The sequence below is a fragment of the Drosophila miranda genome, chromosome 3 (assembly GCF_003369915.1).
Source record: "Drosophila miranda strain MSH22 chromosome 3, D.miranda_PacBio2.1, whole genome shotgun sequence".
In the NCBI taxonomy this organism is placed as follows: domain Eukaryota; kingdom Metazoa; phylum Arthropoda; class Insecta; order Diptera; family Drosophilidae; genus Drosophila; species Drosophila miranda.
This window is the reverse complement of record NC_046676.1, coordinates 510,026-521,418: the sequence shown is the minus strand read 5'-3', so window position 1 is coordinate 521,418 and position 11,393 is coordinate 510,026. Positions and strand designations below refer to the sequence as shown.

General features: G+C 42.3%; 1 protein-coding gene across 1 annotated transcript; it reads left to right on the top strand.

The window, feature by feature from the left end:
* The first annotated feature begins 1,828 nt into the window (after positions 1-1,828).
* Positions 1,829-3,179, top strand: LOC117188292. The gene has a single exon (XM_033391874.1). It carries the CDS (start codon positions 1,943-1,945, stop codon positions 2,669-2,671), a length of 729 nt encoding a protein of 242 aa, XP_033247765.1. The 5' UTR covers positions 1,829-1,942; the 3' UTR covers positions 2,672-3,179.
* Positions 3,180-11,393: the final 8,214 nt, after the last annotated feature.

The window sequence follows — 11,393 nt, the reverse complement described above, 5'->3', positions numbered from 1 at the left end:
GAAAATTTAAAGAGAATTTTGGATTAAATGGAAAGAAGATTACTTGCACACACTGCAACTAAGAAATAAATGGAAAATAGGAATGCCGAATATTAAAAAAGGAGAGGTTGTATTAATAAAAGATGAAACCTGTCAACCAGCTAGATGGCCCTTGGGAAAAATAAAAGAAATACATAAAGGTAAGGACGATAGAGTCAGAGTAGTAACCATAAAACATCAAGACGGGTTGATAAAACGACCTATAACTAAAATATGTCCATTAGCTGGAATTGAGACAGAATTGGAATTGAGTCAGAAGAGCAAGACTCAGGAATGACTCCAAAAGAGACCAGAAGTACTCGTAGTAGACCTCAAATGTCCAAGCTGGGACTAATGGCAGCATTGTTAGTGCTTGTGTTATGTTGCCAAGTATCAAGTGCAAACATTGCTGCCAGAGGAAAGGCGAAGTGGTCAATTGAAAAAATGAATAGTTCCACTTCGATATATTTGGACCCGATGGGGGACGTTTAAATAGTCGCCTCATCCTGCGATTTAATTGTTTATTATAACATATTTCCAAATGATAAAAAAGGGGAGAGAATTGATTGGGAAAATGAGAGTTGTGTGTGGTAAACTTTATACTTTTGAAGATCAATGCAATAATGTCTTAGATAATATGGAAAGACAAATTGCTGACCTGGAGTAAAATAATAAACTTTTCATGACTCAGGATAATAAAAGAAAGAAGCGAGCACCATTTGAGTTTATGGTCTCACTTTATCATATATTATTTGGGATAATGGACGTCGAAGATAGGGAAACGTTGGAAGGAAATATGAAAAATTTATTAGAAAACCAACATAACCTAGATGATTTAATTTTTGTTGGAATTTTTGTTGATAGCAAATTAATTCTGAACGTGAAGATTCCCCTGTTTGGTAGACACGCATCCCATTTGTTTAGAATAATTCCGATGCCGGTTGAGAATGAAAAAGAAATGGTCAAGGTAGATTTGAGCTCCAAGTATTTAGTATATTATTTCGAAATTGATTCCTATCATTCGATGACTGAAGCTACCTTGAATAAATGCCAAAAATGGCAAACGAATAGAAGAGTATGCGAAGGTAATTGGCCTTGGAGCAGTGCCAATGATAATGCTTCTGAGATAGCTCCGTTCAAACCAAAGGGTAATTCAAATTGCGTTTATAGGAAGATAGCAGAGACAAGGTCATTTTGTGTCGAATTGGAAAGGCAGGGTAGTTGGATCTTCAAAGTTCCAGTAAACACTAATGCTAGAATTCAATGTAGTAACTCAAATCAAGAACTAATTGATCTTCCACAACAAGGAATTTTAACAACAATACATGGTTGTACTGAGCGAACCGATGATAAAATACTAGTACCTCATCACAGTATTCAAACAGAAAGCTACGAGCCCATTTCATCCTTTTATACAAGTAATATAAGTAAAATACCAAAAATTGTTCGGAATACATTAATTAACCACACAGAAGAAATGGATAAGTTAAGAAACGAATTAAAATTGTTAAAAGAAGGTCATCATGAGTTAAAAGGACTTAAGTTCCATCATGTATCTGGACATGCGGCCTTGATTATCGGAATCATAATAATAATAATATTAATTATCTATGCCATAACAAGAATTAAAGTAGCACGAAGACTGCAAACGATAGCACTTCCCTACCCACTGTAATTTACTGTAAATGATTATCTGTACTTGTAATTATAGCTATAAAGAAAATGTACACAAAAAGGTTTACAAGAATCAAAATACAAAGAAATACAGAAAAGATGTTACCGTATTTTAACAAGTAAGAAGACAAATAACGAAGATATCAATTTCTCAAAATAAATCAAGGAAAATTCAACAAAGAGTCTGACTACTCTTATGTTCGGCCCGTAAGCCGGAAAGGTTCAAGTCTTTCGTGTTGAAGATTTCTAAATGGTGAAAACCTTGCTCTTGCCCCCGGTAATCACAAGTTTTATCAAGATGAGCATGCGCACACGTGCGTTAGTCTTTTCTACATTTTTTGGTAGTTGCCTGGCCATTGGCCTGCTACTTGTTAGCATGACCACAAAACACTGGGTACGAGCCAACCCGCGAAGACACACTTCATCAGAAGCTAAGGGCGATGTCAATTTTGGCCTTTTCTATGGAAACCAGCACATAAACCTCGGATTTGGAGTACGGACATATCCAGTTGATGTTTACACCTTTATTCGAACTGAGAACGGCGACACAAGCTTTTGGCTTTGGCTTCTTACGACTTTGGGCACTGGATTTGGCCTCTTAGCGTGTGCCGTGGCTGCCATTGCTGCCGTCCTAAAGTCTGCCTCGGCAGCCAAAAGAGGCGGCACCATGGTTCTGCTTTTAACTGCCAATATATCAGCCGCAGGAGCGCAGGTTGTGGCCTTTGTTGCATGGCTAGTGCAGTTCTACCACTATCTCATACACAACGTGCTTCTCACCGAGCACCAGCAGCAACACTGGTATAGCACTGGGCTGGCTTCTCTGGGCTATTGCTTCTACTTGGTCGTGATTTCCACCATTGTGGTGCTGCTCAACATAACGATTCTCCTTTATGCCAGACGTCGGGAGAGCCGCGATCGCCGTCTTCGCTTAGAGCCGGAAAGCAAGGACAAGCATCAGGCCGCCATAATGCTGTACTAGGAAAGGCAGCAGGAAGCAATCCTAAATGGACCTCAAATAATCTACTCGAATATGGGGACGAGTAGCGACCACCAAGTAATCTCAGTGGCTCAAATGCTTGTGCCTAAACGCCATTGCTTGCCAAGAAGAAGGCCCATACACATACTTACACCAACATATACCGCATACGCACATATTTATATTTACCTACATGTTTACACCTATATTTACTGAAAGCTGAAATACCTCAGCGTCCGGCTGAAGTCTGAAAAGCATTTTCAATTGCATGAACAAACTTGACGGAACAAAGCATTTGAATATCTCTTTCTGCTTTTACAAGCATACCTACCTACAAACACTATATACAATTTATATACTCGAATGACCTTTACATACTCTATTTTCGATGCCTTGTACGTATATACATATGTAAAAACTTATGTACATTATGCTGCTCTTTTGCAGCCAAGCATTTTTGATGTGTATACAAATACAGCAACAGTCATTGTTAAGAAATACAAAACCAAAACAATGCCACTTTCGGACCTTTGCAGAATGTTCAAACATGAACATATTATCGTCACTTTATTATTGCCACTTTCGGCCCCTTGCAGAATGTTTAAATATAAATAGATTATTGTACACATAAACTCATGTAACAAAACCGATCTCTAAAGAAATCTCATAAAGTAGACAAGTTATGACTGCACGGGTGTAAACAGAGATCTGTAACCCATTAATACGACAACAAAACATAAGTAGAGAAAAAACTTAACAAATGCGGTCCTAAAATAAAACTAATGTAAGCATGTACTCAAATAGACACCATCAGTAAAGTGTATCCTCTGCGTAGGTGTAACGATAATTATAGACTACCAAATTGTACCTCCTACCTCATTGTCAAATCACATATAAGGCTCTGATTTTAAGAATAAAATTTAGTTTGTGTTTGTAGTGGGGCGGATCGAAGATCAATTCTCCAAACGTCAAAATCGTTGATCCAGTGTACCTCTTAGAAGCCGTCGCGAGAAATAAAAAGCAGCTGTGTTTCGTGATAAGTGGGGGTTTATTGGTTCTGGGGCGCGGTAGTTCGACCGTTTGAATCGGGGGTGGAAACTTAACTAACTAACTCTATGCCTTATGATGCTTTTGCTGCCGTGAGCGCCGTGTGGATCGTGGATTGTGGATCCGAGCGCCCCTCCGAGCGCGCGAGAGCGAGTTGGGACCGGGGCGCACGGAGCTGGCACAGTGCGCGGAAATTGTTTACTACTGGCCTGAACAGTTTGAATTTACAACTCAACACGCAAATGTCTAGACTTTTCTTTTAAGGTCTTATCAACTATAGACGTTTCATAAAAAATTTCGCCGACTATTCACGGCACATGACTCGATTATGTAAAAAGAATGTTACCTTTCAATGGACCGATGAATGCCAAAATGCATTCGATTACTTAAAAAAGGCTTTAATTAAACCCACATTATTGAAATATCCAGATTTCAATAAAGAATTTTGCATAATTACAGATGCAAGTAAACACGCATATGGAGCTGTTCTAACACAAAAATATGGAGATAAACATCTCCCAGTTGCATATGCTTCACGCTCATTCACCAAAGGTGAAAGCAACAAAACTACTACAGAACAAGAGTTAGCAGAAATTCACTGGGAAATTACACATTACAGACCATATATTTATGGAAAACATTTTACAGTAAAGACAGACCCCAGGCTACTAACTTATTTGTTTTCAATGACAAATCTCAGTTCAAAACTAACCAGAATGAGATTAGATCAAGAAGAATATGATTTTACAGTCGAATATCTCAAACGTAAAGACAATTTCGTGGCAGACGCCCTATCCAGGACTACAATATCCGACCTAAAAGACATGCACAACAAAGTCCTGAAAGTCACTACCAGGCAACAAAATAGACAGAAAAATTCCTGCGCAGGAAATGTACAAGAAGATTTGCCTACAACGCTTCTGAGCTCAACGTATATAAAGTCATTTCCAATGACGAAGTACGAAAGTAGTGGCCTTGCACATACAAAATCAGATATGTTTTTTGAAACATGGAAGAAAAGTTGTAGCATTGAATTGATGTTAGCGATCTGTATACCAATGGAACCCTTGACTTAGGTCAGTTCTTCCAAAGGTTTGAAATGCAAGCCGGTATACTTGCGATCAGCCAGCTTAAAATGGCACCGAGCGAAGAGATCTTTGAATTAAGTTCAACTGAATCTTTTAAGAAATAGAAATAGAAAATAGAAAATGAAAAAGATCAAGAAGGCGATACTGTCTAAATTTCACGACGATCTAACTCAAGGAGGTCATAATGGCATAATGGCATGCTAGCGAAAATAAAAAGATTACTATTGGAAAAACATGACTCGTCATGTCAAAGAATACATTCGTAAATGTCAAAAATGCCAATGATCTAAAATAACAACTCATGTTAAGACCCCAATGACACTAACGGAAAAACCAACCATGGCTTTTGATAGAGTGATAGTGGATACTATAGGTCCACTACCATGCTCAGAGAATGGCAATGAATATGCAGTTACGCTAATATGCGATTAAACAAAGTATTTAGTATCCATTCCAATTCCAAATAAAAGCGCAACAACCGTTGCCAAAGCAATATTTGAAAACTTTCTTCTGAAGTACGGTCCGATGAAGATTTTCATTACGGACATGGGAACAGAATATAAGAATTCAATCATAAATGATTTGTACAAATATCTTAAGATAGACAATAGATCTTAAGACGTCCACTGCACACCACCACCAGACCTTAGGGACAATAGAATGAAGTCATAGAACATTCAATGAATACGTTCGTTCATACATATCTGCGGACAAAACCGATTGGGATGTTTTTGGATACAATATTTTACTTCTTGTTTCAACACAACACCCTCGGCATCGCATGAATATTGTCAATATGAACTAGTCTTTGGCAGATTACCAAGACAGTTCATAGATTTTAATAAAGTATCCAGAATAGATCCATTATATAACATAGATGACTATGCAAAAGAATTAAAGTTTAGACTAGAAAAAGCATATCAACGAGCAAGAATATCGCTAGAAAATAATAAAGCCAGAAATAGGAAATATTATGATAACAAAGCATCAGATGTAAGCATAGAAATAGGAAACAATGTACTATTAAAAAATTAGGTAGGACACAAGTTGGACCCTAGGTATATAGGACCATTTGAGGTCATATGCATAGATGATAAAGATAACATTACAATTAAAGATAGTAAAAATAAGAGAAAAACAGTTCATAAAGATAGGCTAAAAATACAGGTAAAATTTGAAGTACCTCATGAAACGGTCTGATCAACTATTGATAATAATAACAAAAAAAAATATTTTTAATTAATAAAAAAAAGAGATAATCAACATACAAGATATATACAAAACGAGGGGGAACGTTGGGATTAATAATCAATTAATAATCATTCGCAATCGACATTCGTTAGCCTTAGCAAATTTTCGGCGGTTAAGCACAATTCGGTGCTAAAACATACTTACATACACGCATTGCTGGCTTTTAATTTCTCTGTCGCGACAATTCGGTCAGTGCAGTGCGGTAGGCAGTGCAGCGAACTCACTAATACACACAAGCGGAGTACAAAGCGGAATCGGACAGCTCGCACAGCCGCACAGCTAAAGGCATTAGCTGTAATCCCTTTGCTTTCGGTTCCCACGTTTATACGTATACAGGGTGTATTTTTCGGTCGTGCTGAGTGACTCTTTTAAAACCTCAACATGGCAGCACCTGAGCCTACCAATGTCGCGAACGCAGCAATGCCGAGTGATGTAGATTTCTACAAGCACAAGGCCGAGTCCATCGCGCGCCAACTAAAGGCCATGGATCGCTTTCTCACCAAGGAAGAGCTTGCCGAGTTAGATGAGGCAGAACTTCAAGCTCGCTTAGAGAAAATCGAGCGAATGAATGCGGATTTCGATGCCGCTCAAACGAGCCTTGAAAGGCTGGATTTCCTGCAGTTAGCCCATGATGCCCGGCTGGACTTTTCGAATGTTTATGTCAAGGTTAGGTCCAGGCTGTCGCGGGAGTTGATGGCTGCTCGCACGGTAAATGTTGCCAATTCAACGGCTCGGCATACTCTCGAGGGGAATTCGTCGTTGTTCGCCTATAATAGTATAGGCCGTTCTCGAATGCCCGAGTTGCAGCTTCCGCAATTCGGTGGGAACTACATGGATTGGCCAGAATTCCACTCGATGTTCTCGACAATGGTGCACAAAGACCATCGTATACCAATCATCGAAAAATTCCAATATCTTCGTGGATGTCTAGATGGTGCTGCGCTGGATACGATTCGTTCCTTGGAACTTTCTGAGGAGAATTACGACAAGGCGTTGAATTTACTAATGTTGCGATTCGATAATAAACTGTTACATTTTCAGGCACACGTCAAGGCTATTTTCGGGCTGCAAGGGGTGGAGAAGGGCTCGGCTATCGGCTTGCGCGCGCTCAGCGACAAAATCAATTCGCACTTGCGTGCACTTCAGACCTTGGCGACCCCGCAGGAGATATCCGATGGGTTGCTGATCTTCATCATAGGCACGAAATTGGACCACAAGACCAAGGAGAAATGGGAAGAGAACTTGCCGACGTCAGGATTGCCTCGGTGGTCAAGCATGGCCTCATTCTTGGAAGCAAGATGTCGGATGCTGGAAAATTTGGGATCGGCTATGGTAACAATTCCTAGCCAGCAGGTGGGAGAAGACAAACCTGTCACCCTTATCACCTCCAGTAACGACCATCCTAACCCCATGTGTAAGCATTGCAATTCCTCCGAGCATTACATATCTAGATGTCAGGAATTCCTGAATCTCTCTGCGTTTGAACGATACAAAGAAGCAAAGAAGAGCCGATTGTGTTTGAACTGCCTCAACAAAGGCCATGAATTGCAGAGGTGCAGGTCAGGACTTTGCAGGCATTGCCAGGCCAAACATCACACGCTACTCCACATTCCATCGGAAACTGGTGCTTCATCTTCCTCTCCACCGGCCGAGGAATCGATCCAGCAAGAGGCCGCGACTGTGCTTCTAGCAAGCGGGTGTTCTAGCCCTCCCCCCTCGATCCAGAAATCTCAGCCTAGCCAGAACGTGTTGCTACCTACTGCCCTCGTCTATGTAACAGATCGTTATGGAGCACTTATCCCATGTCGTGCCATTTTGGATTCTGCATCACAGGCAAACTTTGTAACATCTAGACTTGCTGATCAGTTGCAGTTGGATCATCGCTCGTCTTATGTTCACATCTCTGGAATCGGAGATTCCATTCTACCTTCGAGCAAGTCTGTACATATAGTTGTACAATCCCAGGACGCAAGCTATCGAGCTTCCTTCGCTGCAATTGTCACCAACTCAATTACGGAAATGCAGCCTAACTTCGGCGTAGACGCAAAGGATTGGCCAATGCCGAATAATCTAAAACTAGCTGATCCTAATTTCTCCAAGCCCCAACGTATCGATCTGTTGATAGGTTCTGGTTTGTTCTTCGATTTAATGTGCGTCGGACAGATTCGACTATCAGCCCAATTGCCAACATTGCAGGAGACAAAACTTGGTTGGATAGTATCAGGAAGCATTGATAGCTCGGAGAATAAGCGTGCAGCTTTAGCCGCTTTTGAAAATTCCTCGTGCATCTCTATTGACGATTTTCGACCCACAACGCTGGAGTACCAAAACTTAGAGCAGCAATGCAGGAAGCAGCTGCTCGAGTGCCAGGTGCAAGTGGAAAAACTGCGATCGGAGAATCAGGAACTGCAGCGCGAACTTTTCCATATATTAAAAACTTACATATCCACGCCAAATGAAATTCAACTTTCAACAGTTTCTACATTGCCAAATTTCCTGCCATTCTATGCAATTACAGAGGTTCCCGATGATCAAGACGTAATCACGACAAGCCGCCTTCGTAAAGAAGCGCCGATTGCTGCGTTCGACGATCATCCCAGCGTAGCCGCCAGCTGCGCCCAAGCAAGCATCTTCAAGAGGGCCGTTGGAAATATAGCGGTTCTGCCCCTTCAGGATGGATCTGTTGAAAGCCTTTGCCTTCCAACGGGGGGTGAATGTTCGGAGCAGAACCCAGCCGATTAGCTGTTTGCCAAATATCACCTAATTCTTGGCCCTCAGCCGCTTATTTTGTTTGTTACTTATGTCTATGTCACTCATTTGTTTGTTAAAGCTTTGCGCTTGCTTGCCCTGCTAAACGCTCTCTGCCAGCTTGCTCTTCGCTATCTCCGCTTTGCGTCTGCCTACCGACGTCGGCCGAGCGAAGCTGCGCTTAGCGATCGGAGCGGCAATGTAAAGGGCAGGCAAGCCACACTTGCAATTTGGATGTCACGCATTAAAGAACATATCGTAATTTTATTTCTGCGCCGAGTTTTATTTAATTCCAAATAATTAGTCGGCCGATTGGGGATAAAAAACATTATCTCCACATACAATTTGGTGACCCCGACGTGATATCTGAGTTGCAGTGTCAATTAATAATCATTCGCAATCGACATTCGTTAGCCTTAGCAAATTTTCGGCGGTTAAGCACAATTCGGTGCTAAAACATACTTACATACACGCATTGCTGGCTTTTAATTTCTCTGTCGCGACAATTCGGTCAGTGCAGTGCGGTAGGCAGTGCAGCGAACTCACTAATACACACAAGCGGAGTACAAAGCGGAATCGGACAGCTCGCACAGCCGCACAGCTAAAGGCATTAGCTGTAATCCCTTTGCTTGCGGTTCCCACGTTTATACGTATACAGGGTGTATTTTTCGGTCGTGCTGAGTGACTCTTTTAAAACCTCAACATGGCAGCACCTGAGCCTACCAATGTCGCGAACGCAGCAATGCCGAGTGATGTAGATTTCTACAAGCACAAGGCCGAGTCCATCGCGCGCCAACTAAAGGCCATGGATCGCTTTCTCACCAAGGAAGAGCTTGCCGAGTTAGATGAGGCAGAACTTCAAGCTCGCTTAGAGCAAATCGAGCGAATGAATGCGGATTTCGATGCCGCTCAAACGAGCCTTGAAAGGCTGGATTTCCTGCAGTTAGCCCATGATGCCCGGCTGGACTTTTCGAATGTTTATGTCAAGGTTAGGTCCAGGCTGTCGCGGGAGTTGATGGCTGCTCGCACGGTAAATGTTGCCAATTCAACGGCTCGGCATACTCTCGAGGGAAATTCGTCGTTGTTCGCCTATAATAGTATAGGCCGTTCTCGAATGCCCGAGTTGCAGCTTCCGCGATTCGGTGGGAACTACATGGATTGGCCAGAATTCCACTCGATGTTCTCGACAATGGTGCACAAAGACCATCGTATACCAATCATCGAAAAATTCCAATATCTTCGTGGATGTCTAGATGGTGCTGCGCTGGATACGATTCGTTCCTTGGAACTTTCTGAGGAGAATTACGACAAGGCGTTGAATTTACTAATGTTGCGATTCGATAATAAACTGTTACATTTTCAGGCACACGTCAAGGCTATTTTCGGGCTGCAAGGGGTGGAGAAGGACTCGGCTATCGGCTTGCGCGCGCTCAGCGACAAAATCAATTCGCACTTGCGTGCACTTCAGACCTTGGCGACCCCGCAGGAGATATCCGATGGGTTGCTGATCTTCATCATAGGCACGAAATTGGACCACAAGACCAAGGAGAAATGGGAAGAGAACTTGCCGACGTCAGGATTGCCTCGGTGGTCAAGCATGGCCTCATTCTTGGAAGCAAGATGTCGGATGCTGGAAAATTTGGGATCGGCTATGGTAACAATTCCTAGCCAGCAGGTGGGAGAAGACAAACCTGTCACCCTTATCACCTCCAGTAACGACCATCCTAACCCCATGTGTAACCATTGCAATTCCTCCGAGCATTACATATCTAGATGTCAGGAATTCCTGAATCTCTCTGCGTTTGAACGATACAAAGAAGCAAAGAAGAGCCGCTTGTGTTTGAACTGCCTCAACAAAGGCCATGAATTGCAGAGGTGCAGGTCAGGACTTTGCAGGCATTGCCAGGCCAAACATCACACGCTACTTCACATTCCATCGGGAACTGGTGCTTCATCTTCCTCTCCACCGGCCGAGGAATCGATCCAGCAAGAGGCCGCGACTGTGCTTCTAGCAAGCGGGTGTTCTAGCCCTCCCCCCTCGATCCAGAAATCTCAGCCTAGCCAGAACGTGTTGCTACCTACTGCCGTCGTCTATGTAACAGATCGTTATGGAGCACTTATCCCATGTCGTGCCATTTTGGATTCTGCATCACAGGCAAACTTTGTAACATCTAGACTTGCTGATCAGTTGCAGTTGGATCATCGCTCGTCTTATGTTCACATCTCTGGAATCGGAGATTCCATTCTACCTTCGAGCAAGTCTGTACATATAGTTGTACAATCCCAGGACGCAAGCTATCGAGCTTCCTTCGCTGCAATTGTCACCAACTCAATTACGGAAATGCAGCCTAACTTCGGCGTAGACGCAAAGGATTGGCCAATGCCGAATAATCTAAAACTAGCTGATCCTAATTTCTCCAAGCCCCAACGTATCGATCTGTTGATAGGTTCTGGTTTGTTCTTCGATTTAATGTGCGTCGGACAGATTCGACTATCAGCCCAATTGCCAACATTGCAGGAGACAAAACTTGGTTGGATAGTATCAGGAAGCATTGATAGCTCGGAGAATAAGCGTGCAGCTTTAGCCGCTT

Coding starts and splice junctions, on each gene's coding strand:
- LOC117188292 (XM_033391874.1), top strand. CDS start 1,943: ATGGTGAAAACCTTGCTCTTGCCCCCGGTAATCACAAGTTTTATCAAG.